Source organism: Malaclemys terrapin, chromosome 7 (assembly GCF_027887155.1).
Source record: "Malaclemys terrapin pileata isolate rMalTer1 chromosome 7, rMalTer1.hap1, whole genome shotgun sequence".
Taxonomy (NCBI): domain Eukaryota; kingdom Metazoa; phylum Chordata; order Testudines; family Emydidae; genus Malaclemys; species Malaclemys terrapin.
In genome coordinates this window covers 33072396-33098694 of record NC_071511.1, presented here as the reverse complement: position 1 = coordinate 33098694, position 26299 = coordinate 33072396, and the positions used below count along the sequence as shown (strand labels likewise).

At 56.2% G+C, this 26299-nt stretch overlaps 1 protein-coding gene across 2 annotated transcripts; it reads left to right on the top strand.

Moving 5' to 3' along the window:
- Nucleotides 1-1421: 1421 nt before the first annotated feature.
- Nucleotides 1422-24587, top strand: MAP4K2 (mitogen-activated protein kinase kinase kinase kinase 2). Of its 2 annotated transcripts, XM_054034720.1 has the most exons (33): nucleotides 1422-1597; nucleotides 3796-3906; nucleotides 5988-6045; nucleotides 6456-6546; nucleotides 6782-6846; nucleotides 7467-7522; nucleotides 7974-8021; nucleotides 8437-8479; nucleotides 8904-8976; nucleotides 9426-9557; nucleotides 9829-9891; nucleotides 10153-10234; nucleotides 10631-10738; nucleotides 11337-11415; nucleotides 11862-11920; nucleotides 12570-12610; nucleotides 12974-13012; nucleotides 13487-13517; nucleotides 13603-13762; nucleotides 14388-14500; nucleotides 14811-14852; nucleotides 15053-15137; nucleotides 15524-15603; nucleotides 15976-16036; nucleotides 18100-18223; nucleotides 19252-19310; nucleotides 19445-19548; nucleotides 19807-19984; nucleotides 20297-20365; nucleotides 20452-20538; nucleotides 20763-20833; nucleotides 21085-21140; nucleotides 24400-24587. In XM_054034720.1, the coding sequence occupies exons 1-33, from the start codon at nucleotides 1502-1504 to the stop codon at nucleotides 24485-24487; spliced, it is 2652 nt and encodes an 883-aa protein (XP_053890695.1). In that variant the 5' UTR covers nucleotides 1422-1501; the 3' UTR covers nucleotides 24488-24587. The 2 variants fall into 2 exon arrangements, with proteins under 2 accessions (XP_053890695.1, XP_053890697.1); XM_054034722.1 differs by lacking the exon at nucleotides 3796-3906 and having other exon boundaries at nucleotides 1423-1597.
- Nucleotides 24588-26299: the final 1712 nt, after the last annotated feature.

Sequence of the window (26299 nt, the reverse complement as noted above, 5' to 3'; positions counted from 1 at the left end):
TGGGGGGAGCTCCCAGCTACTCCAGTCCTGGCCTCTCCCAGCAGGGGGCGCTGTAGGGAGTAGGATAGAGGGCCCCCTGCAATACACTCCCCTCCTTCCTCCCTGGCCTCAGGCCCCTGCCAATCTCTCAGCCCTTAGGCCCAGACAAGCTAGTTTTCCTGCTGCCTTTGCTCAGGGCTTGGCTGGTGCGTGGCCTGTGTCCATGGGCACCAGGTTTGTATAATTTTTGGTGGTGCCCAGAATGGGTCCAAGCAGAGCCCTCCCATCCATAGGATGGACTGGGGCTACTGCCCCCGGCCCTACCCTTCAGGGGGATGTGGGGTGCCGAGTATCCTGGCACCGGCAGCAGCAAGTGACCTGGTCCCAATCTGCTCCGCCCTGCTCATTCCTGCCATTGCTTGGAGGTGGGGGTGAAAGTTGGAAGGAGGCGGGGTGAAGGCTTGGGGGAAGGGGTGGAATGGGGGCGGAGTGGGGCCTTGGGGGAAGGGTGGAGTGAGTGGGGGCAGAGCAGGGGTGGAAAGAGGGGCTGCTCACTGGGGCCAGGCCCCCTGATATCCCCCCAGGCTGCCCTGGACCCGTGTCCCCCTGAAGTGTGAGGCCCCTCAACGTGTGTCCTATGGACAGGACGGCTCTGAAAATATAAGCCCAAACAGTGGTGGAGCTGGGCCCACATTCCTGAATATTGAGTGCAGCATGGGAACTAGGGGCCTAAATAACTTGCCGCCTATGTCTGTGTCTAGTTCTAGCCTACAGTGGGGTTTCCTGCAGTGCCAAGGGGGGGAGAGGGGGTTCTTGAGCCAGCCCTGCGCAGGCTTTGTGGCGGGCGCTCGGTTCAGGCTGTCAGAAGTGATCAGTGATGTTTGCAGCAGAGAAAGATAATTTAGTGCTGACCCCAGGCGGGAAAGGGGGGTGGGAGATGCCTGTTCAGCTCAGAGCGGGGATGGATTTTCCTGCCCATGTGTAGGTGGGTTATAGTGCCACAAGACTATTGGGGGTGCATGGCCTTGGCCTAGCCCTCTGCAAAGGGGCATCTCAGATTTGGGTACAAAACCCAGGAGTCTGACTCCCAACCCCTCACCCCACTAGGCCCCACTCCCCTCCCAGAGCTGGGCTAGAACCCAGGAGTCCTGACTCCCAGCCCCTCTCCCCCCCAGCCCCTCTCCCCCCCCACTAGGCCCCTCTCCCCAAGCTGGCCGAAAGCCATGGGGGGTGGCCGTGCTCTTTGCAGGCTCCTATTTTTGGGGGGCGGAGTCTCCAGCAGGAGCAGCATGTGTGACCCCTGTGCCCTTGCCCTGGCTGCTCTCCCCACCAGCAAGGCTGATTTTCTCTCCCCTTCCCCATCCCATCAGCAGGGCCTGTCCCCTCCCCTGTTTGGGGGTGTGACCCCCTTCGTTCTCCCCGCCCCCAGGGGGGCAGGGCTGGCTCCGCTTCCCTCCCCGCTGGTTCCCCGGCCGGCCGGGCCGCGCTGCGCCGCGCCGTACCCTGCGGCTCCCCGGGGACCATGAGCCTCTTGCGGGACGTCTCCCTGCTGGACCCCCGGCTCCGCTACGAGCTGATCCAGCGCATCGGGGCGGGCACCTACGGCGATGTCTACAAGGTGAGGGGGCGTCGGGCTCACGGGCCGGAGTGGAGGGCGGGGGGTGCACGGGCCGGAGAGGAGGGACTTGGGGCCAGGGGCGTCTTCAGGCACCAGCACAGCAAGCGCCTGACTGCCGTGCTTGGGGCGGCAAAAAACACAGAGCCGTCCCTGCTTGGGGGACGGCTTGGAGGTGCACGGCCGTGTGTAGAGGGGACCCTAGGGCATGGGGAGCTGGGGTAGGGGCAGGGGTATGGTGGGGAACCGAGGAGGAATTGGGGTGCGTATGGGGGGCATGGCAGGGAGCCATGGGCTGAGGGGAATTGGGGTGGGGGCAGGGGTCATGGCAGAGAACAGAGGGGGGCGTGGGGAGCTGGAGCAGTGGTCCTATGGAGCAAAAGAGCAGGTATGTGGGGTTGGAGAGATGAGGTAGGGTGCATGGTGGCCCAGGAAGATAAGAGGGGACACTGGGGCCCTTGAAGCTGGGGTGGGGGTTGCAGGGAGCTAGGGGATTTCCTGGCCTTTGGGAGGTATGTGAGTCAAAGGGTCTTGGGGACACTGGAGGGTGGGGGCTGCAAGGCAGGAGGGTGGATTTTGTGGCCTGGGGATGGGGAGTAGCCTGGGGGTTTAGGAGCTGGGATACAGTGGGGTGTATGAATGGGGGAAATGAGGGCTCAGGGGTGGGCCTGGCTAGCCCAGAAATCAAGGGGAGACTAGGGTGGATGAAGGATCTTGGAGTATTTGTGGGACTCCTAGGGAATTGGGGTCAGAGGATCCCTGGGAGATTCAGGGGGAGCTAGGGGATATATGGGGGCAGGGGAGCTGGGGGTGCATGGGGGGGCAGAGTTGTTTGGGGTTGTGCTAAGGGCAGGGGGTGTGTGCACAGGGAAATCTAGGGGCTGGGGGCGCCTGGCAGGATTTTTGTCCTGGGCGATAGAGCAGGATAGCAGTGGTTGCCAAGACCAGCTTGATGCATGGGGGGCATGACCCAGATGCCTGCGGTGGGGTTCCTGTGAGGTTCCCTTTTCGGGCAAGAGGTGGGGGATTGTCCTGGGAGTGGATGGGGGAAGTGCACAGGGCATTCTGAGGAAGGGGCTGATGTTCAGGTCTGAGGAGTGTATGTGGGGGGAGGATACAGGCATAGGCAGGTGGCGAGGCATTGTGCATGGGCAGAAACGTGTGGGGGAGCCCCTTGAGGGGTCCCTGGGGCACTGTCAGAAACTCAAACCACTGCAACTGGCACTTCATTGCCAGACCAGGAAGGTGTGAGGGGATGGAAGGGGAGCTGCTAAGACAGGGAGGGCCTCCCTCGAGAGGGGTCCAGTGCATGGGGTGACCTGTCCTGGGTTTGAGCAGAGGGCCCGGGAGCCAGGACTCCTGGGTTCTACCCCAGGGAGGGGAGTGGTTCTATTCCTGCTGGTGGTGCAGACTTAGCCCTGCCTACACTTGGGGAATAGCTCCACAACACTGAGCATTGCGAAGCATGAGCTGACATTTGCATCAGCTAATTAGGGTTCATTCCCGAGGCTTCCTTTGCCCCCAGCACCTGAGGTACCATGGCTGTGGCTGGCTGGATCTGAACCAATTTCAGGCCATTTGGGGGGATCTAATGCTTCCCCTTCCCAGACACTAGGGTGGCCAGAACCCCTGTGCTGCCAGCTGTTTCTGTGCCACCATTATGCCGACTCAAAGGTGTTGTGCAGCCGGGGTTGTGTGGGGGTAGACAGGCTCTGTGCCCCTTGCCTGCTGGGCCACTCATAACACTCCTCCTCCTCCCAGAGCTGGGCCCGCAAGGTTAGCTCCAGGGCTGAGATCTGCCAGGGTCAGGAGTGAATGAGCGGGGCCAAGAGGCAACCATTCCATGCTCAGACTCGTAAATTGTTTTTCTTTGATGGAGGAAATGGGGACACAGAGTCCCTGGAATGGGAGCGGGGGAGAATGTGGAACCTGGTACTGGGGGGAAGGAGCGGCACAGAGCCCCTGACATACGGGAAGCACCGGATACCTGGCATGTGGGCACAGAGCCCCTGGCGTGAGGGAGGGAAGCTGCAGGGAATCCCCGCGATGGAGGGGCTGGGAGGGTGGCCCCAGGGAGCAGTGTGGGGCTGGAGGGAGGCAAGGAGCTGGGGTGGGCAATGCGCTGGGCCTACAATCGCTGTGAAGCCTGCGCCTCCTTGTGCTCTCTGGTTTGAGAACCAAGGGCCCAACATCTTGCCCAGTCTCCTACACAGCCTGGGCGCAGACTCCCCGCTGCGATGCCTGCCCCAGCACAGGTCGGCGTGCCAGGCGGGAGCAGAGCTTTGAGCGATGCCCAGAGAGGCCAAGCGCTGGTGAGTTCATTGCACGCGACTGGGAGCCAGGACTCCTGGGTTCTATCCCCAGCTCTGGGAAGGGGGTTGGGGTCCGGCAGTTTAGACCAATGGTTCTCAACCCAGGGTCCATGTACCCCTGGGTACGCTGAGGTCTTCCAGGGGGTACATCAACTCATCTAGATATTTGCCTAGTTTTACAACAGGCTACGTAAAAAGCACTAGCGAAGTCAGTACAAACTAAAAAATTCATACAGACAATGAATTGTTTATACTGCTCTAGACACTATCCACTGAAATGTAAGTACAAAATTTATATTTCAATGGATTTATTTTATAATTATATAGTAAAAATGTGAAAGTCAGCAGTTTCTCAGTAACTATGCTGTGACACTTTTGTATTTTTAAGACTTATTTTATAAGCAAGTAGTTTTTTGGTGAAGTGAAACTTGGGGTACACAAGACAAATCAGACTCTTGAAAGGGGTACAGCAGGCTGGAAAGGTTGAGAGCCACTGGGTTAGATGGGGTGGGAGCCAGGACTCCTGGGTTCTATTCCTGACTTTACCACTTAACTTTTCCTGACTTTACCACTTAACTTGGGCATGTAAATTCCTCTCTTGGTGCCTCTGTTTGCCTTCCCATCCTGTGTCTAATTAAATTGTGAGCTCTTTGTGGCAGGAACTGGTGCTCACTGTCTGTGCAGTGCCTGGCCTGATCTCAATCAGGGGGTTGTGCAGGGCATAGACAGGTAGATCTTAGGGGCGTATTATGGCCTACAGGTCCCTGAGATTAGGGGTGAGAGGGTTCCTGGGAGTCAGGATACCTGGGTTCTCTCCCTGGCCCTGGGAGCCTCTGGGGTCTAGTGGTTTAGCGGTGGGGGTGGGACGGGGGCTGGGCGACAGAACTCCTGGGTTCTATCCCAGCTATGGAAGCAGAGTTGGGTCTAGTGGTTAGAGCGTCTCCCTCTTCAATGCTCTTTATAAAGCTGAAATCATTAATTCCTCTCTCCCTCCCCCACACGCCTCGGGCAGGTGCAGGGCTCAGAGCGATAGAACAAACCGGAGACATGGGGAGGGTGAAAAGGAAATTGCTTAACGTCAGGAGATGGCGTCTGTGCAGTGGTGTGGCTTAACTTGTGTCTGTGGGCTGGGGTGGGCACCTGGCCCTGTCATGCCTGTGTCCTGGGGAGGGGGCATCAGAGCCCCCTGCCCCCACCCCAGCTCTGGGCTGCTGGCATGGGGAGTTCACATCCTGTCTGTCTGTCTGGGCATCAGCACAAGGACGCTTTGCAACATGTCCTACCTGCCACAGGGCTGGGTGTTGGAGAGCTCAGCTGGGATGGGGAGGTATCTGTCTCTCCCCATCCACCCACCATCTGCAGCTAGGCCCCAGGATGGGGTAGAGTTGGAGGCAGGAAGTGCTGGGTGGGGCGGCGGGGGGGGATTGGCACCGGAAACCCGGAACAAGGCTGTTTTGGTGTCAGAAACCACGAGTGTGAACAGGGGAGAGACCCTGAGATGGGGAGGAGGGGGAGAATGTGGTGGGGGGGAGGACAACAGAGGCTCCAGATCGGGGAGAGAGGTGGGTAGGGAGGGGTACCCTCTCCTCAGGGGGAAGGTGGGGTACAGAGCTGGGAGAGACGGGCCCTCAGGTTGGTTGGAGGAGAGGTGGGGCCTGGGCTGGGGGGGATCCCAAATTCTGGGGTTCAGGGAGGGGTGCAAAATGGATCTCAGGCTCAGAAATGGGGTTTGGGGGAGCTCCTTGGGGGGTGTATCTAGACCCAGGACCATTTGGGGAGTGGGGAATCCTTCTGCACTAGGAGACTGGGGGCAACTCTGGGCCCTGAGAACGGAGCCTTCCAGGCAGCAGGGTGTGTTGGGGGAGGCGGGGCTGGGCTGGTAATGGTGGGATACCAGCCAGGCCTGGGGAGGCGGTGGGGTGATGGCTGCATCTGGGAGACAACCTTCCCGCTGCAGCCCAGAGGAGGGTGGGGGCACTGATCTGGGAAGAGCTGGATCCCGATCCCCCCCCCCACCCCATAGGCGCATAGACAGCTAATGCTGAGGCCCCTGCGAGTGATGGCCCCTTCCCTGTTCCTAGGCCCGGGACACCCAGACAGCGGAGCTGGCTGCCATAAAGATCGTCAAACTGGACCCAGGTAAAAATCCAAACCTCCCCCCCAGAATCACTGCTCCAGTGGTCCCCACATCACGCTCATGACTCACCCAGAATCACTGGCCTAGTGTGTCTCTAAGTGACCCCTAAATTGCTCCAGTCTACCCCCAAATTGGCCCTGAGACTCACCCTGGTGCACCCCAGTATCACCCCCCAGTGCTCCCCCCACCCCCATTGCAGTGCTTACCTTTGGTCCATAAGGAACTATCTGTGACCCTCCTTAGCCTGTTTAGCCCCTGGTGCTGCCTGGGCCCCCTGTGGGTGAATGAGGAGCACTGCAGCCAGCTTGCAGGGGTTAGCTCTTGTGGAGCTGGCTATGTCCCTGACACAGCTCCGTTGGGATGATGCCCTCAGCCCCCTCCCTGACATACCCCCAACTCCTCTCATTCCCAGGGGATGACATCAGCTCCATCCAGCAGGAGATCACGACGCTCAGGGATTGCGGGCACCCCAACGTGGTGGCGTATTTCGGCAGCTACCTCAGGTGAGACACGCCAGGGGCGCTGTGCTGCAGGGAGCTGGGTGGGGGTGCTCTCCCTTCACAGTCAGTGCAGCTCTAGGAACAGATCACCTCAGATAACTCCATTCAACATCCCCCCCCTCCCCAGATTTTACATGAGTTTCCTTCACTTCCTGTGCAAAACTTGGTATCAACAGCTCCACCCCAGAGACGGCTGCATCTCAGCGCTGTGCTGACATCTCCTCCCTTGCTCCCTCAGGAATGACCGTCTCTGGATCTGCATGGAGTTCTGTGGAGGAGGATCCCTGCAGGAAATCTACCACAGTGAGTCCCTGCCCTGGTGTAACTAGAAACAAGGAGGGAGGGTGGCAGCTGGGAGTCAGGATTCCTGGGTTCTTTTCCCCACTCCTCTTCCAGGGACAGTAACCAGGACTCCTGACTCCCAGCCCCACAGCTCTAACCCACAAGGCCCCACTCTGTTCCCATAGCTGGAATCCTGGTTCCCATGTGCTCTGACATTGGGAGACAGAACGTTCTCTCATCAGGATGTTGTAAGAAGAGGCATTTGTTTCACTTTCTGGTCGGTTTCCCTTCCTGTTTGCAAAATGCCTCTGGTTCCTGGTCATGTGGGGGTTGGGGTGGATAGGAGGAAGTGAGAGGCAGGGGGGTAGATAGGAAATGGGGGGCAGGCAGGGGGGCGGATGGGAGGAAGTGGGGGGGCAGTGGTACAACATGGAGAAGGTGATGAGGCAGAAGCTAGATGTGTTGGATTGTGTGTGGGGGATATTTGGGGGGCTGTGGTAGTGGGGTAATTGGGGTGTTTGTAGCTGGGCATTGGAAAAGATTATGGGGAGTGTATTTGGGGAGTGGTTGGATTGTGGCAGGAGAATAGTGACCCCCCCCCCCCAGGTGTGTATCTGTCCACGTCTGTATGTCTCTTCCAGCCACAGGTCCCCTCTCTGAGAAGCAGATTGCCTATGTGTGCAGAGAAACGCTGCAGGTGAGTAAACAGAGAGCCGAGGGTCAGATTGGAGACTTCGAAGCCTCTGTTGGGCACCTCACATTTGGGGGCACATGAGATTGGGGATGAGTGCCTGTCCCCAGCTCTGGGAGGGGAGTGGGGTTTGAGGATGGTGGGGAGGTGGGCTGGGAGCCTGGACACCTGGGTTCTCTGCCTGGGGCTGTGTCTGATGGGGCCTGGGCCAGGCAGGAAGTCCTTGTTTCCCGTTGATTGCCCTGCAGTTTCCTCTGTCCCTGGCGGCAGGAAGAGCTGTGTGAGTTGCAGCACAGGCTCTAGCTTCGTCACCATGGAAGGGGGGGGGGGGGTCCACAGGTGGCTGATGCCCTGAATATACCAGCATCCTCCCCAGGGTCTGGGAGGTCAGTCTGGGGGGGGCGTGGCAACATGTGTGGATGGGGGGACACTCAGAAGGTTATTCCTCCCTCTCCAGGGCCTGAGCCACCTACATGCCAAAGGCAAGATGCACCGGGACATAAAGGTGAGGCCCATCCAGCCCTAGATCCCCCGCATCAGACCCATGGGCCCATCCAGCCCCAGATCCCCCCCTTGGCCCCCTGGGTCAGACCCATGAGCCTATGCTGGGGATCACCTTTGCTTATTAATCCCCTTTTCCCAAGTTAACACCAATAGGACCCAGGCAGCTGACTCTGTTCGCCACCCACACTTGGCCCTTCACTGTGGTAACATTCTGTAGCATGTTGTTCCCAGGGTTAACAAGGGTAGTGGGAGAATCCCATTGGGCTTGGGGAGGGGAAGGATCAGAGAGTGACGTTCCCCTCCCTCCTTCACCAGCCCATTGGGTTCATCTCCAGAGCAGGCTGCTTTAGCAGGGGCGGTCACTCCAGTGGAGCAGTGGTTCTTCCTGCACCGACACTTTCCCTTTTTTGGTGCAGGGAGCCAATATCCTACTCACCCTCTTTGGAGATGTGAAACTGGGTGAGTTACTTGCTCTTCCTCCTTCCCCATAGAAAACCTGGATCCCTGTGTGGGTTGGGGGGAGCCCAGGGCTGGGACACCAGAGGGGTGTGTGTGTCAGGACAGAGGGGCACTGGCAGAGTTGGGGGTCAGGGAGGAAGTCCAGGGCTAGGATAGTGAGTGACTGTGGGTTAGGATTGAGGGACTCCAATGTGTGGGTGGGGAGAGCCCAGGGCTGGGATAGCAGGAAACTGTGGGTCAGAATTGAGGGGCCCCAGTGGAGCTGTGTGTGCCCACCTGTCTTCCATCCATGGTGGTGACTAATGACCCATCATGACAGGTACTGTACAGACCCACAATATGCATATGGGGTCCCTTCCCCATAGTGCCCCCTTACAAGGGTTCCTGTTGTTCCCCCCCCTTCTCTCTCCCCCACATCTTGCAGCGGATTTCGGAGTCTCAGCTGAACTCACAGCATCAGTGGCGAAGCGGAAGTCCTTCATTGGGACCCCCTACTGGTACCTCACACCCCCACCCTCGCCCCCGCTACCCGCCAGGAGAACATGGTGGGGGGTAGTAGAGTGAACTGGCCAACCCAGCCTATCTCACCATTGGGACACCCCATCTGGGGCTGTCTTGGAGCTTGGGGAGGTGGTTTGGTGGGGCAGAGGGAGGCAGCATCTTGGTGTTTGGAGTGCGGGGATGGAGGAGGGTGTGGGGGTGCTTTGGGGTGCCCAGCAGCTGGGAAATTGGGCTGGAAAGCCGGGAATGGCTTGTGATGAGGAGGCTGGTGAGCTGAGCCTGATGCCTGGACCCCAGGGGTGGCTTGGCAGGTGTGTGTGTGAGGGGGATGTCATGGGTATAGCTGGATGCCTGGGTCCCCTTGAGAGCTGGGAAGCTGGATGCCAGAGTCCCATTCGTATGGCCTGGTGTTGTCTGATTGGTCTGCGGCCCCTCCCTCATCTAGGATGGCCCCTGAGGTGGCCGCAGTGGAGAAGAAGGGCGGCTATAACCAGCTGTGTGACATCTGGGCCATCGGCATCACGGCCATTGAGCTGGCCGAGCTGCAGCCCCCGCTCTTCGACCTTCACCCCATGAGGTAAGAGGCCAAAGAGCGGAGCACCCCCTTGGCATGGGCCCAGCTGGTCTCTCTCCTCCCCACAGCGAGGAAGTGACGTGAGTGCAATGAGGGGGAGGAGAATCGGGTCGAGCTGCTGGAGGCAGAGTTGGATGCAAGGGAAGATCTGGGATCGAGCCCCCCTCCCAGCTCTGTCTGTCTCCCTCGCAACCCTCAACGTGCTGGTTCTGTCTGTCTGGTTCCCCTGCCCCCTGATCTCTCTCTCTCTCTCTCTCTCTCTCTCTCTCTGCAGGGCCCTGATGCTCATGTCCAAGAGCAGCTTCCAACCCCCTAAACTGAAAGACAAAGCTCATTGGTGAGTGTTGCTGCCGGCCTCTCCCAGCAGCAGCCACTGCAGAGAGCAGGGCAGGAGCTGGCTGTTGGGGAGCTCCCAGCTACTCCAGCCCCAGCCTCTCCCAGCAGGGGGCGCTATAGGGAGTGGGGCAGGAATGCTGGGGTTGGAGGGTGAGGATTCTATTTTAAAAGTGATGGAGAATTTGGGGGGCTTGGCAGGGCTGGGGGGTCTCCTGAGGGACCAAGGGGGATTTAATGATTCCCCCTTTGCCCCCCCCCCCAGGTCCCCAGAATTCCACCACTTCCTCAAACTGGCCCTGACCAAGAACCCCAAAAAGCGACCCACAGCGGAAAAGCTGTTACAGGTGAACTGGCTGAAGGGGGTGGTGGCTGAGCAGGGGGGTAATTGGAGTGAGGAGTGTGGGAGCCATTGGGGGTGGTGTGGGAGAAGCTGGGGGGACTGTACTGGAGTGGGGGGCAGGGTGTGTGTCAAGGAAATGCGGGTTCAGTGTGGCAGGGTTGGGACGTGGAGAGTGGGGGGCAGGTGGGGGCAGTGCAGGGTGTATGCGTGGGGGAGATGGGGGCAGTGGGGCTGTGAAGTGTCAGGGGAGAGAGATCGGGGCGTGAGAGAGCTGGGGGCAGTGTGTGGTCTGGGGAGGGTTTGGGGTGGGGAAATGGGGCATGCTTCGTTGGACAGTGGGGGGCTGTCTGGGGGGAACATTTGTCTCCCAGTTTCAGCACCATGACCCTTGTCCCCCCAGCACCTGTTCACCAGCCAGCCCCTTGCCCGCACCCTGGCCATCGAGCTACTCGACAAGGTCAACAGCCCTGACCTAGCTGCCCCGTCCCTGGATGACGGAGACTTTGAGGTACCTGCCCTGGGGGAGACTCCAGGCCCGCCCATTATGCCCCTGCAGCCTCTCTGGGCACTGACCCACCACCTGGCTCAGCTCAGTCGCTAGGCTCGGTTACCATGACAAACAGCCAGTGATGGGGGCAGCCTGGCTCCGATGAGTCCCCTGTCCCAGTGCCCAGCTCCCCGCCACTGAAGCTGAAGCCTGTTGCCCCAAGATGATGTGTGTGTTGATAGAAATGGCCCTGTCCTGGGGTGGAATTTGACCAGCGACCGGGCAGCCCTGCGCACCCTGCAGCTCCCAGTGATGCTGCCCCGCTCTGGGGATGCATAGGACTGTGTGTGTTTGGTTTCTGGGGGCTGCCGAGCTGGCACTTACCCCGATCAGCCCCCTCCACCATTACAATCCAGCCCCACACCACGAAACCAGTTGGGCCCAGTTCTGTGAACTGGCTGGGAAGAGGGGCCACGGTGAAGTGGGAGAGTTGGGGACTTGAAATGGACTATAAGTAACTGTTCCCCATCTCCCTGCCCCCTCCCCCATCCTGTCTGTGTGCCCCCCAAATCTCCTTGCCCCCTTTCTTCCCTCTCCCCCCCCCACTGTTTCCTATAAGGTTTACGACATCTTTCCAGACAAAATCCACTCCCGTGGGGCACATGGCCAGGCAGAACGGACGCTCTCTGAAATCCAGTGTAAGTCACCCCTGCTGCCCCTAGACTGGTGTACCCAGATCCAGGCACCCTAGCACAGTCACCACTCCCCCCCGTTTATTCAGGGATCCATCGCATGGTGCTGAGATGCAGCTGCCTCTGGGGTGGTGTGCGGGGGCAGTTGAACAGTCACACAGCAAGGCTACACAACAGCTTAGGGAAGAGAAGATGAATCCTGAATCCAACTGGAATGATGGGGGGAAGGATGGGCAAAAAGAATGGAATCTCCCAGAGCTGGGTTTTGGCCCGGATGCCTGGGTTCACAGGATCTTCAAAAAGCAGGAGTGGTTAGCAGCAGGGCTGTTTGCCTCACCCCTGAATTACAGCTGATGCCTCCTGCTAGTCCTAGCTGCTCTGGGGGCGGGGGGGAGGGGAATGGAGTGTGTCTCAATCAGCAGATGAGCCAATTTGTATAATTTGATTTTCAGTTAATCAAGTTAAATTCGGGCCCCCACTGAGAAAAGAAACAGAACCATATTGTGGTCTGGTGAGTGGAAACACCATTAATTCTTTGCCTCTCCCAGAAGGGGGTGCTGTAGGGAGCAGGGCAGGAGCTCTGGCCGTGGGGGGAGCTCCCGGTTACTCCAGCCCTGGTCTCTCCCTGCAGGGGGCACTGTGAGGAGCGGGGCAGGAGCTGGCTGTGGGGGGAGCTCCCAACTACTCCAGCCCCAGACTTGTCCAGCAGGGGGCGTTGTGGGGAGCAGGTAACTCCATATGGGTTACAAGCAGTAGCGTAGCTGAGGGGGGAGCGGTGGGCCCCCACTGAGCACAAGTGGTGCCTTGTCAATTTCCTGGCGCCTTTGTACTCACCCGGGGGAGCGATTTAAAAAAAAAAAAAAAAAAAAAGCGCCACCCGCTGCGGCGCTTTTATTTTACTCACTCGGTGGCGCTTCGGGTCTTCAGCGGCACTTCAGCAGCAGGACCTTCACTCGCTCCGGGTCTTCGGCGGCATTTCGGTGGCGGGACCTTCAGTGCCGCCGAAGATCCGGAGCGAGTGCCGGTCCCGCCGCCGAAGGTCTGGAGCGCCACCAGGTGAGTAAAAGTGCTGAAGCGGGTGGCGCCTTTTTTTTTTTTTATTGCTCCCCCTGTCCCTCCACCTGGCTACGCCACTGGTTACAAGTCTTGTCCTTCCACAGAGGGAAGAGGAGGATGATTGGACGTTGCTAGGAGCTGAAGAGTAAGTATCTGTCTGGTGGTGGGGAGAGGAACCAAGGGAGTCTTGGGTTAAAAGTTCGGCCTCCCCTGTCCTGCCTGGAAGTGTCGCATCAGGGGGTGGGGGTATGGGGAACTGAGCAGCGCCTCCTACTGGATAATCTGGGAGCAGGGGGGTTGATGGCTCCAAGTGCAGGTAAACAGGCAATTTAGTCAGCTCTAAGGATGGGGATGGCTGTGAGCACTGGGCTCTAGTGGGTTACAGCAGGGGAGGCTGGGAGCCTGGACTCCTGGGTTCTATCCCACCCCTGGGAGGGGAGTGGGGTCTAGTGGGTTGGGGGGCAGGTAATGTGTGGCCCATATCCCTACCCCCTCTCCTTGTCTTTAGGAGTCTCCTGCAGTCTGTGGAGGAGGCGTTGGAGGAAAGGTAAAGCTGAGACTCAGGGTGGAGTTGGGGCAGGCAAAGTGTATGTGTGGGGGGTCCCTTCACCTTCCACCAAGCTGTAGAGATCAGGTCATTTCAGTGGTGGGGGGAGGGGCAGTAATGCAGAGTCCCTGCCCCCACACAATGAGTTTTACAAGCATCCTTGCCACTCCCCCCTCACAGAGATGCGCCTGGTGCGTGTGTGGCGGGGGTTGACACGCGGGCTGTTTTGGGGGGCAGGGGCAGCGGTGTGAACTCTGCTGACCCTGCTCTCTGCAGCTGCTTTGTATCTCCCCCTCCTCAATCCCAGATCTGGAACATGGCAGGGATGAATGTCGGAGACCCCTGATGTCCCCTTGGAGACTCCCCAGAGGAGGGAGTTCCCCCCCCCCCCCAGGGCCCCCACTTTTGCTCACATAAGGGACTGTCCCTCTCCAAGCCCCACCCCTGACCCTTCTCTCTGTCTTTCCCTTACAGGAGTTTGACCATTCGCCCAGCGTCTGGAAGGGTAAGTTCTTCTACACACATCTCCCCAGGCAGCTGCCTGTCCTGGCACAAGTCCCCTCCCAATCTATGACTGTCTCTCTGCCCAGGTCCCCACCCCAGAGGATCAGCCTGTGGACCCCCACTGCATCCCTGAGAACGAGACGGGAACAATCAAGAGAGCATCACTATGGGACCCGATGAATTGGGAGCTGCAGGTCATGGAGCCTGGGGGTGGCTCAGAGACCATGAGGAGACAGACCTCAGCAGGTACCAGGGTTTGACACAAGATGCGGAGGACTGGCTGGCTTAGAGGGGCAGGGAATGGGATACGGGGCCTTTCCCTCTAGGGAGTGCCAGCTCCAATCCAGCTCCAGGGTGGGGGACTGGCTGGCTCTTGGGTGGGAGTGGGACACAGGGCCTTTCCTCTCTAGGGGGCGTCGGCTGCGTTCAGGCCCCAGGTCCGTAGTGAATGAAAGTTGTTCCCACCTGTGAGATGAGTTGGCTGTATTTCAGCCCATTGGTCCCTAGCAGGATGGGGCCTCCCATCACACTGACCTCCTTATTGGCAGAGAGGCCAGGGGGCTGAAGAGGCTACTGGGGACTCTGCTTCCCTCACACCATGACCCCAGATCGGCAGGCAGAGTGATGAGGGACTGGGGGAGGGGGCCAGTGTGTGTGTGTGACACTCTGTGGAGGTGCCCAGAGGATCCCCTGCCAGGACGATTGCAGGGGATAACAGGGCCGTTTAAGCACCACAGTCTAACGCAGGTGAGGAGTAGGGATCTCCAGTGGGGCTGAGAACTGCGAATGGAGGGGGCCCCTGGGTGGGTGGGGGCTGCCAGGGCAGAGCTGACTCTGATAGGCAGGTGCTGTGTGTGTCCCCCACCTCCAGGCAGCCCAGAGTCAGGTGACGTCCAACCCCCCCTGCACACTGGCTCCCCAGAGCCTGGAGCCTCCCTGCTCTCCACCGAATGGGCCACCATGAAGAGGAGGGAGGAGACAGAGGTAGGTGCAAACAACTGGGGGAGCAGGCCTTGGTAGAAAAGGGGGGGGTAAGAGATTATGGGGGGGCCTGGCAGTCATGGTGCATAGGCAGCAATGCAGCAGGACTCCTGGGTTCTATCTCTCGCTCTGGGAGAGGAGTGGGATGCAGTGGTTAGAGCAGGATGTTGGGAGTTAGGACTCCTGGGTTCCAGCTTGATGTCTGGGTGTTGGCTGGTGCCCCAGTGCTCTTGTTGCCTCTCAGGTGGGGTGGGCAGCTCGGCATACTTCTTTTGGTGGTGTGTGGTGTTGATTGGCTTTCTCTCTCTTTCAGAGATCCAGCTGCCATGGGCTGCCTCCCACCCCCAAGGTCCATGTAAGTGCCATTCCTCAGCATCTCCGTGCAGGGAGTGCTGTAGACAGGGTGGGAGCGCTGCCTGTTGGAGTTGCTCTTGGCTACTCCAGGCCTGGTCTGTCCCAGCAGGGGGCGCTGTAGGGAGCTGGGCAGGAGTGCTGGCAATGGGGGAAGCTCCTGGCTACTCAGGCCCAGCCTCTCCTCTGGTCTCTCCTTCACAGATGGGTGCTTGCTTTTCCAAAGTCTTTAATGGTTGCCCTCTAAAGATCAACTCAGCTGTGACGTGGATCCATCCAGAGACACGAGGTAGGGCCCCCGGCTGCCTCCAACACAGCTCTCTGCTCCCCACAATGTCCATATTAACCCCATCTCCCCCCGGCTGCTCCATTTGGGGCTAGGGGGAGGAGGCTGATTCTCCTCCTACATTCAATTCACTGATGCACTGGTTCAGTTTCACCCTATGCCCTCCTGTTTCCCACCATCCTTGCCGCACTCTCCAGCCTTTGTCATAGCTGAGCCAATCTGGGGACTTGATTTCCCCGCCTCCAGCCCCTGGGTACCAGCTCTGAGCTCCCAGCCATTGGGCTGAAGAGGGGCATGTGGGTAGGAGGGGAGCAGGCACACTGCTGGCTTCTAAGTGGGTGCTGGGACTCCGGCCCTTCCAAATCTAACTCTGGCTGGCCTTGTTTCAGATCAGTACCTGCTGGTAGGGGCTGAGGAGGGGATTTACGCACTCAACCTGCATGAACTCCATGAGGACACCATGGAGAAGGTGAGATGCCAGGAGATAGAGGTATAGCTTAATGCTGTGGGAGCTCCTGACCTCTCCCAGAGAGGCGGCACTGTAGGGAGCAGGACAGGAGCACTTGCTGTGGGGGGAGCTCCAGGCTACGCCAGCCCTGATCTCTCCCAGCAGGGGTCGATGTGGGGAGTGAGGCAGGAGCGCTGGCTGTGGGGGGAGCTCCTGGGTACTCCAGCCCTGGTCTCTCCCAGCAAGCCGTGCTGTGGGGAGCAGTTAGTAATTAACTAACTAAACGATGGGCAAGATGGGCAGAGATAATGGCAGTGCTGCATGTAGTTTCCTGATTAAGTTGACTGAAGAGCTAACTGGTGAGGTGTCTGTCGTCCCCTCCTTCCCCCCCAGCTCCTGCCCCACAGGTGCTCCTGGCTGTACTGTATGAACAACGTGCTGCTCTCCTTAGCAGGTGAGTGAGTAGGAGAGGCACCAGATCTGGGCTTCCTCCCAGTCTGGAAACTGTAGATTCCTTTGGCTACAGCTACTGTGAGATGCACAGAATGTCATACAAGTTATCAAGGGGCATCAGCCGGGAGGTGGAGGGGGCTGAGGTAATCCAGGCTGGGATGGCAGTGGATCTAATTTACCTCGATTTCAGTAAGGCATTTGATATGGTTCCACATGGGGAATTATTAGCTAAATTGGAAAGGATGGGGATCAATATGGAAATTGAAAGGTGGATAAGGAACTGGTTAAAGGGGAGACTACAATGGGTCGTACTGAAAAGTGAACTGTCAGGCTGGAAGGAGGTTACTAGTGGAGTTCCTCAGGGATTGGTTTTGGGATCAATCTTATTTAATCTTTTTATTACTGACCTTGGCACAAAAAGTGGGAATGTGCTAATAAAGTTTGCAGATGACATGAAGCTGGGAGGTATTGCCAATACAGAGAAGGACTGGGATATCCTACAGGAAAATCTGGATGACCTTGTAAACTGGAGTAATAGTAATAGGATGAAATTTAATAGTGAAAAGTGCAAGGTCATGCATTTAGGGATTAATAACAAGAATTTTGTTATAAACTGGGGATGCATAACTTGGAAGTAACAGAGGAGAAGAAGGACCTCGGGAGTATTGGTTGATCACAGGATGACTGTGAGCCACCAATGTGATATGGCCATGAAAAAAGCTAATGCGGTCTTGGGATGCATCAGGCGAGGTATTTCCAGTAGAGATAAGGAGGTTAGTACCATTATACAAGGCACTGGTGAGACCTCATCTGGAATCCTGTGTGCAGTTCTGGTCTCCCATGTGTAAGAAGGATGAATTCAAACTGGAACAGGTACAGAGAAGGGCTCCTACAATGATCCAAGGAATGGAAAACCTGTCTTATGAAAGGAGACTCAAAGAGCTTGGCTTGTTTAGCCTAACCAAAAGAAGGCTGAGGGGAGATATGATTGCTCTCTATAAATATATCAGAGGGATAAATACCAGGGAGGGAGAGGAATTATTTAAGCTCAGTACCAATGTGGACACAAGAACAAATGGATATAAACTGGCCATCAGGAAGTTTAGACTTGAAATTAGACGAAGGTTTCTAACCATCAGAGGAGTGAAGTTCTGGAATAGCCTTCCAAGGGGAGCAGTGGAGGCAAAAGACATATCTGGCTTCAAAACTAAGCTTGATAAGTTTATGGACGGGATGGTATGATGGGATAGCCTAATTTTGGCAATTAATTGATCTTTGACTGTTAGCGGTAAAATATGCCCAATGGCCTGTGATGGGACATGAGATAGGGTGGGATCTCAGTTACTACAGAGAATTCTTTCCTGGGTGTCTGGCGGGTGAGTCTTGCCCGCATGCTCAGGGTTTAGCTGATCGCCATATTTGGGGTCGGGAAGGAATTTTCCTCCAGGGCAGATTGGCAGAGGCCCTGGGGGTTTTCGCCTTCCTCCGCAGCATGGGGCACGGGTCATTTGCTGGAGGATTCTCTGCACCTTGAAGTCTTTAAACCACAATTTGAGGACTTAGAATCATAGATTATTAGGGTTGGAAGGGACCTTAGGAGGTCATTTAGTCCAACCCCCTGCTCAAAGCAGGACCAATCCCCAACTAAATCCCCAAATGGCCCCCTCAAGGATTGAACTCACAACCCTGGGTTTAGCAGACCAATAGCTCAGACATAGGTTAGGGGTTTGATACAGGAGTGGGTGAGTGAAATTCTGTGGCCTGCATTGTGCAGGTCAGACTAGAAGATCATAATGGTCCCTTCTGACCTTAAAGTCTATGAGTCTATGAGAACTGCAGGTCAGGATTGAGGGGCACCAGCAGGGCTGGGTGTGGAGCCCAGGTTGGGATGGCCAGCAGCTGTGGGTGGGGTGAGGGGCACCGGCAGGGCTGGGATGGCCAGGGCTATGGGTGGGGGTGAGGGTCACCCTCAGATCTAGGTGCAGTTTCCTTAGGATAGCACATTAGGATCCACCATCCTAGTATCCAGTGCAGCTCGCTCTCTCTCTCTCTCTTTCTGTGCAGGGAAATCCTCCCAGATCTCCTCTCACAACCTCCTGGGCCTCTTTGAGCAGCGGAGGCAGCTGCAGAAGCGGCAGGTCCCCCTCTCCATTGCCACCAACCGGCTGACTGAGCGCATCATCCCCAGGTGCTGTGCTTGGCTCTGCATCTGAAACTCCACCGAGCCGGGAGGGACCGAGGGTCAATCCCCAGATGGGGCTGGGTGTCCTCATAGCCTTGTAATTGGCCACTTCAGGCTGAGGTTCCCTCATGTTCCCTTAGGGCCCAGTATCCCCTTGGATTAGATCAATGGGCCCCTCTAACCCACTGCCACCCTGGGTCCATCCAGAGTAGTATCCCGCATCTCATGCCTGCCATCCTGAACCAGACCAATGGGCCCATCTACCCTGGTCTCCTGTCTTCATTTGCAGCATCTGCTGGATGCCTCATTTTCCAATGCTACCTTGAGTGGGGGAAGCTCCTTCCTGACCTCCCTGGTTGTAGTCAAGCCCTGAAACCTGACCTTTGTGAAGTGTACAATTAGCCTGTGGTACACTCTGCCACTGGCTGGCGCTGAGGCGAAGAGTATAGTGAGTTTCCCAGAGGGACAAGTGCTCAGTGAAGAATGAGAACGACCAGATTTAGACTAGCTCATGGTAATGAATTTGGAAGGAAGCTAAATCCTTCTGCTTGAAGGTTTAAGAAGATCCCTGTTAGGGATTAGGATGAAACCCTCGTGAGGGCAGATTATCCCAATCGGCCTGATGTGGGGCTTCCTCTGAAGCTATTGTCAGGGACGGGACAGTGGGCTAGAGGGCTCCTGTCTGATCCAGTCTGGTGGCTCTTGTGTTCCTAAGAGTCCAAAATAACCGTCAGTCTTACCATGATGGGTGCATGGATACATCTCACAATCCTAACAGCAGCCGCGATCTTCTCTCTGAAAACTCCCCATCCTTCCTTCAACCCTCATCCAGTTCTTTGCTTCTCCACTATTTTATAGCGGAGAGTTCTATGGGTTAACTGGCTGACAGTTCTCCTCCCCTTAGGGTAACTGTGGGTGGATTTGCATCATGCCTGGCTGTAGAATCCCCTCTCCACTCAGCCCCTCATCCTGCCCCCTTTAGTCCTCCGGTGGCAGCTCATTCCTTCCTTCTGTTCTGTTCCTCCTCCCTGCAGGAAGTTTGCGCTCTCCTCCAAGATAGCAGATACCAAGGGCTGCCTCAAGTGCCGAGTGGGTGAGTGTGATTCTGACACGCCACCGGGGTGCCTCCTGTGGGACGGATCGCTGTCTCCCTGGGGACAGGGGAGCCCCTCAGCTGATTGCTCTCCCCCTGGGGGAACCCATTCACCTGCCTTGGTTGCCTTTCAGTTCGGAACCCCTATTCCGGCAACACCTTCTTGTGCGCTGCTCTTCCCTCGAGTCTGGTGCTGTTGCAGTGGTACGAGCCCTTGCAGAAGTTCATGCTGCTGAAGGTAGGTCTGGGGTGTGGGGGGAAAAAGGGGTGCTGGAGCCACTGGTGAACCCAGGAGTCTCATTGACTCTGATGTAGGCCTGCATGGAGCTAAAATCTGCAGGGCACTGCTCTGGAGGGACACTTGCCCTAGATTGGATGCTGCTCTGGTGGGGAAAATTTGTCAGGTCCTTTTCACTGACGGCACTGCCCTAGGGAAGCTCGACACATGGGAGAACCCATTGCTGCTGAGATCTCAGCCTCCCCTCCCTCACCCCAGCACTTTCCTGTGGCCCTGCCCATGCCCCTGAGCCTGTTTGAGCTGCTTGTGGTGGACACGGAAGAGTACCCTCAAGTGTGCGTGCGTGTTGTGGACCGAGACCGGCCGAGCCAGGAGCTGGAGTTTAACGTCCTCTCGCTCAGCACCAACTCCAGCCTCAGCACCGAGCCCTCTGCAGGTAAGAGACGCCCAAGCGGAGAATGGGACATGGGGCCTGTCCCCTCTAGGGGGTATCAGCACATATGGGCCCCAGGGTGGCAGGGGGATGAATGGCTGGCTTAGGGGAGGCAGGGAATGGGACTCAGAGCCTTTCCCCTCCAGGGGGTGACAACTTCAATCTGGCCGCAGGGTGGGGACTAGAACTCAGGGCATTTCCCCTTTGGGGGAATTGGTGGGCTCCAAGGGGAGGGAACGGGGTATGAGGCCTTTTTCCACTAGAGGGTGCCAGCTCCCCTAGGGTCTCAATGTGTCTCTCCGGCTGTTGTTGCAGATGGGGCCTCCAGCGTGGCCTGCCACGTGACTCAGATGGACAGAGACACAGTCCTCGTTTGCTTTGAGTGTAAGTCCCTCCCCCAGCATGGCCCTCTCATTGGCTCAGCCTTGGCCACAGCTGGTGCTGACTGCCTCACTCTTTCTCCCCTGCAGACTATGTAAGGACAGTGAACCTGTGTGGGGCCCCCAAGAGAGCCCTGGCCCCAGAGCTGACCTTCAACTTCCCCATTGAGACAATTGGTGAGTGGAGGGAGGTCTCTTGGGGAGAGAACTGCCACTGGCCGGCTCATCTCCTGGCCCACACTCCTGCCTGGCCTGGTGACCTCAGGAGCTGTCCAGCCTTCTGTTCCAGCACCCTCCTCCCTGCCCTGGTAGCAGTGTCCTCCATCTGCCAGCTTCCCCCAGGTGGGGGTCATCCATACCACCCGCTGCTCACCCCCTTCTTTCTGTCCCTCCCACCGCAGTGTGCCTTCAAGACAGTGTGCTGGCCTTCTGGAAACATGGCATGCAGGGCCGCAGCCTGGAGGGCAACGAGGTGAGTGCAGATTGGGGCTTGGGTGGACATGTCTCCTTATCTTCCCCAAAGAGGGGGATCAGACTCTGCAGGGGGGATTAACTTGGAGATGATGCATGGAGTTGGTATTGCTCCTGATGGAGACCACATGGTATTGGAACTGTCCCCTTCTCTCCCACCACCCTGGTTTGGGAGGGGGATGGAGATGCACTGACCCAGGAAGGAGCTGGACTGGGAGAACTGTGTGCTGATCTGACCCTTCTCCTTGACAGGTGACCCAAGAAATCACAGATAAATCCAGGGTGTTCCGGGTGCTGGGAGCCAACAGGTGAGGCCCCAAAGTGAGAATGTGGTCAGGGCAGGTTGCAGCAGGGAGTGCACCACCAACAGAGAATTCTTGTTCTGCTCTCTCCACTCTCTGATCAAGTGGTGTGGCCTGCTCCGGCTGGCTACCCCTGTCTGGCTGTGCCATTGGTAAGAACTTGTTGCCGGGCTGCAAGGCTGGGACAGTGGGAAAATTATCTGGGGACTGGGAGACCAGGAGCTGTGAACTTCTTTTCCTTCCTCTTGCATGGGCTGGGTCACTTCAGTAGCCGGTCACCTGACTCTTTATTGTGTCCATCCTGTGCCCCTGTTCCTGCTGGATGTTATGTGACTGGGTGGATTTGTAGGCCTGTTTTGAGGATGCATGGCGCTGTCAGGGTTTGGGCTGCATTCTGGGGTAGCTGGAGGTTCTTCTTCGAGAGATGTCCCTGTGGGTGCTCCACTACAGGTGTTGGTGCGTCCCTGCGCCTTCGCCCGGAGATTTTTGCAGCAGTACTCATAGCGGCCACGCATGCTCAGAATCTGCCCCCCCGCTGTGACTCTAGGGTAATAGAACGCATGCGTGGCCGGTCTCCTCAGTTCCTTCTCAACCGTCCCCGGCCTGAGACGGAGCTCAGCAGACTCATTAGAGAATCCTTCACTATTGCCTTAATTATCCTTTAGAAACCAGTTTTTTCTGTCAGAACAACATCCGGGTATCAGCTGCTTATCTTCCCGGAATCATGAACACCACAGCGGACGAACTGAGCAGACGCTTCCCATGGGACCACGAGTGGGAGATAGACGAGAAAACCATTCACAACGTATTCAGCATCTGGGGTTACCCAACAATAGACCTCTTTGCAACTGCAAAGAACAAGAAATGTCTCAATTTCTGCTCCAGAGCAGGACTGGGCAAACATTCCCTGGGGGACGCATTCATGATCTCATGGCACCGAAACCTATTCTATGCGTTTCCCCCGATACCAGTTCTCAACAGGGTTCTGATAAAAATACGAACGGATCGAGCCAAGGTGATCCTCATTGCCCCATCGTGGCCCAGACAACCATGGTTTCCCTTCCTCACCAGAATGTCAATCCAACCACCAATCTCCCTGCCGCTTATTCCGAACCTTCTATCTCAGCAGCACGGTCGTTTTCTCCACCCCAACCTGTCCATGCTTCACCTCAAGGCCTGGTTCCTACGTGGTTCTCCCAACGCGAATTAGATTGCTCCGAACAAGTTCAGGAGGTGCTCCTACATAGCAGAACGCAAGCTACTCGCAAGACCTATCTTCAAAAGTGGAAACGATTCACACATTGGTGTTCTGCCAAACATCTTTCTCCTACCTCGGTACCTCTTCCGTTTATATTGGACTATCTCTTGGGCCTTAAGCGATCCGGCCTTTCTTTCAGCTCCATCAGGGTCCATTTAGCTGCTATTACGACTTTCCACGACAAAATTGATGATACGTCTGTCTTTGCTCACGCTACTACGAAGCGTTTCCTCAAGGGCCTACAAACCTTATATCCAGACATTAAACAACCGACCACCCCCTGGGACCTTCATCTGGTACTGTCTGCCCTAACTCAGCAACCCTTCGAACCCCTAGCCACGTGCTCCCTTTTACACCTCTCCATGAAAACAGCGTTTCTAGTGGCAATTACTTCTGCCAGACGGGCAGGAGAAATAGCAGCTCTCATGGCTCATCCACCATATACGATATTTTTTAAAGACAAGGTTACCCTCAGATTGCATCCCAAATTTCTTCCAAAGGTTCACTCATCATTCCATATTAATGAACCCATACACCTCCCGACTTTTTTCCCGAAACCACATGCAAACTCCTTTGAAGCCTCAATGCATACACTAGATGTTCGCAGAGCCTTGTCATTCTATTTGGATAGAACCAAACCCTTTAGAACCTCCTCTAGACTTTTTGTCTCTGTTGCAGAGCGCTCCAAGGGCATGCCTATTTCTACCCAGAGACTCTCGAACTGGATCTCCCAGTGTATCCGACTGTGCTATCAGATGAAAGGGGTTGCACCTCCAGATGGCATTAGAACACACTCCACTAGATCTCTGGCTGCCTCCATCGCGTTCTTACGCAAAGTCCCCTTGGCTGACATTTGTAAAGCAGCCACCTGGTCATCTGACCATACTTTTGTTAAACACTATGCCCTTATTCAAGGCCCTTTATCTGACATACGCTTGGGCAGGGCGGTACTCTCGACGGCGTTCCTACCAGATCCGAAGTCCCTACCTCCTTAAGATACACTGCTTTTAAGTCACCTGTAGTGGAGCACCCACAGGGACATCTCTCGAAGAAGAAGAGGAGGTTACTCACCCTGTGCAGTAACTGACGTTCTTCGAGATGAGTGTCCCTGTGGGTGCTCCACTACCCACCCTCCTCCCCTCTACTTCAGAGTTGGGGGGCCTCCGTGGTAGAGAAGGAACTGAGGAGACCGGCCACGCATGCGTTCTATTACCCTAGAGTCACAGCGGGGGGGCAGATTCTGAGCATGCGTGGCCGCTATGAGTACTGCTGCAAAAATCTCCGGGCGAAGGCGCAGGGACGCACCAACACCTGTAGTGGAGCACCCACAGGGACACTCATCTCGAAGAACGTCAGTTACTGCACAGGGTGAGTAACCTCCTCTTGCGTGGTGAATGTGCCGCATTGGGGGCTGGATTTGCATGGTTGGGTTAAGGTGGGTATTGCATGGCTGGGATGAAGTTATTCTATTCTATATAGAGTTTTATACTGTGCTTACCACTGCAGTATCACAGCACCTGCCAGTAGCGCATTAGGCATAGTGGAGGTGGTTCTCTCATTGTCTTGCCAGGAAAGAAGCATGTGCAGGGAGTGGCACATGCTTGGTTTGATTGGGGTTTATATAATAAAATGCTGCTGTTTATATTATAAATGGTGAGGTCAGAGAAATGTGCCCAGCACTTGAATCAAGAGTGGATTTTGCATGGTTGGGTTGGAGAGGCTGGTTTTGCATGGTGGTCAGGGTTGGGGGGCTGGAGCTGCATGGTGGGTTTGGTTTTGTGTGGTAGGTGGGTTGCATTCATGGCTGTGGGACTGTGATGGGGTCTGGGTTGGGTGGTGGGGTACAATCATGGCTGGGGCTGGCTTTGCCGAGTTGCATTTCTTGCTTGGGTATGGCACCTCTCAAATCATGTCTGAGTTACCAATCTCCCCTTCTGCTCAAAACGTGCTCTGCCCATTTGTCTCTCCACATTCACTCATTGCTCTTGCCTCTACCCCTCCTCCCAGAGATATCATCCTGGAGAGCACGCCCACGGAGAATCCCTTGGCTCACAGCAACCTCTACATCCTAACGGGACACGAGAGCAGCTACTGAGCGTGTGGAACTGCCTTTCCAATATCCCGTGTGGAGGGGGAAATCCTGCTGTGATGTTTAAACTGCTGATAGCTGAGAAGCTCAGTGGAGGCGCACAGATAGCGGGAGCCTCGGGGAACTATTCCCATGAGCGGGGCCTGTCTTCTGCTGCAGGAATCCATGTCAGATGAGTTCTACTCTATAAACTCTACAGTCCACTTGTCCTATTGTCCAAAGTCTTCCTGAGATACCCCTACTTTCCAGGAGTGCATGGAGAGATTCCCTCCCCCCTTTTAGGGCCAGCATCTCCTGAGACCCTTATTTCTGCAATAATTGACTACAGCCAGTCCAAAGACACCTCCGCAGTCTGTCTTGACTGATACCTGTGCCTGCTGAATGCTTCCCCCCCTCCCCAGTTCTTAACCCTAAGAAGATGTCTTCTGGAGACACAGGGTGTGAAAGTGTCCTCCTCCTCCAGCTTCAAGATGAAGACAATCGGTTTTCCAGTGGGTGCGTTGTGTTCCCCATGTAGCACTTAAGGTCCAGAAATCTGGCACACGCCTTCAGCTGCAAAAGGAGTGGGAAAGCAATTCTGTGTCTCGTCATTCAAGGTGTGAGCAACAAGCAATGCCTGAGGTGGGACAAACCTATTGAATTTAATCAGTGGCTGGGATACCTGTTTGACTATTTTGGTAATGGTTGGGCCGATTGCTTGGCTGGATGGGTTCTGATGGGGATGAGTGGGATGGCTAGTTGAGCATCCAGATAGGCTGGTTTGAGCAGCTGGCTGGTGGCAGAGAGAGCTTGAGTGCTTGTTGGTTGGGTGTGGTGATTATTAGGATGGGTTTGGTTGATGGGGCAGGTACAATGGCTAGGTGAGGGACTTGGTTACTGAGCAGGCCAATCGCTTGGTTGAGTGGGTGGCTGATTGAGGTAAGAGAGGTTTGAGTGTGTCTGCTATGGAGGGGCTGGGTGCATGGTTGGCATGACTGCTATTTTGAGTGTGAAAAGATGGGTGGATGGATGGCTGCTTTGAAATGAAGCAGAGTGCTTCATACTGGCAGGCAGTATGTTGCATTGGCTGCCTGCTGGGATGCCTTGTTCTTTTGCTACCTTGGAAACCAGTGCCAACCCCAAATGCCAGTGTGACAGAGACCAGGATCCTGGGGCCAACAGCTCTACTAACTCAGGCAGTGGAAGCTTCCCTTTCCGTTTTGCTAATTTCTCTGTGGTTTTTAACTGAAAGCTGGAATTTATGGATAAAAGAAACCAAACTTGAAAAAAATATGCTATTTAAAAGATAAAGAGACATTGATATTAAACCTGTCTTTCATTTGCTTGGTGTTAATTGGGTGAATCACTCAAGGGAAGAGCCACTGGGGCCTCTTTGCCTGTTCAGCTCTACTGCTATTCTAGCTTTCCTCCCTAATCTTTAATACTGTCACCCCTATTGGTAAGGACTGGTCTTCAGTCCTGCCTGAAACCTCCTTCTGGCCTCTATGAAAATGGGGGTTGGGGGAGCACAGAGCTCTATCCAATATCACTGGGACCTGGGCAGGGATAAGGAAAACAAGAGAACTAACACGGCTGCTACTCTGAAAAGAGAACTGATGTTTGTTTGGGGCTGGGACTGTGCTCGCCTTGCAAGTGAAAAGCAGCCCCACAGCAGGAAGTGGACCCTGGAGACAGGAGTTTTGTGGAGAAGGAGAAATAGCTGCTGAGCGGGGAGCCCGAAGGGAGAAGAGTGCACTAGATCAGGCCCTAGCCTACTGCTCAATGACTCCTATGCCCTAACTGCAGTCGGGGGGGGGGGGGGGAGCAAGGACTCCCGTG

Excerpts from the sequence above, each read along its gene's own strand:
- MAP4K2 (XM_054034720.1), top strand. The coding sequence starts at position 1,502 with ATGAGCCTCTTGCGGGACGTCTCCCTGCTGGACCCCCGGCTCCGCTAC. Across the intron at positions 10,235-10,630 it reads CAGCGGAAAAGCTGTTACAG|CACCTGTTCACCAGCCAGCC; the intron begins GTGAACTGGCTG and ends TTGTCCCCCCAG. Across the intron at positions 10,739-11,336 it reads TGGATGACGGAGACTTTGAG|GTTTACGACATCTTTCCAGA; the intron begins GTACCTGCCCTG and ends GTTTCCTATAAG.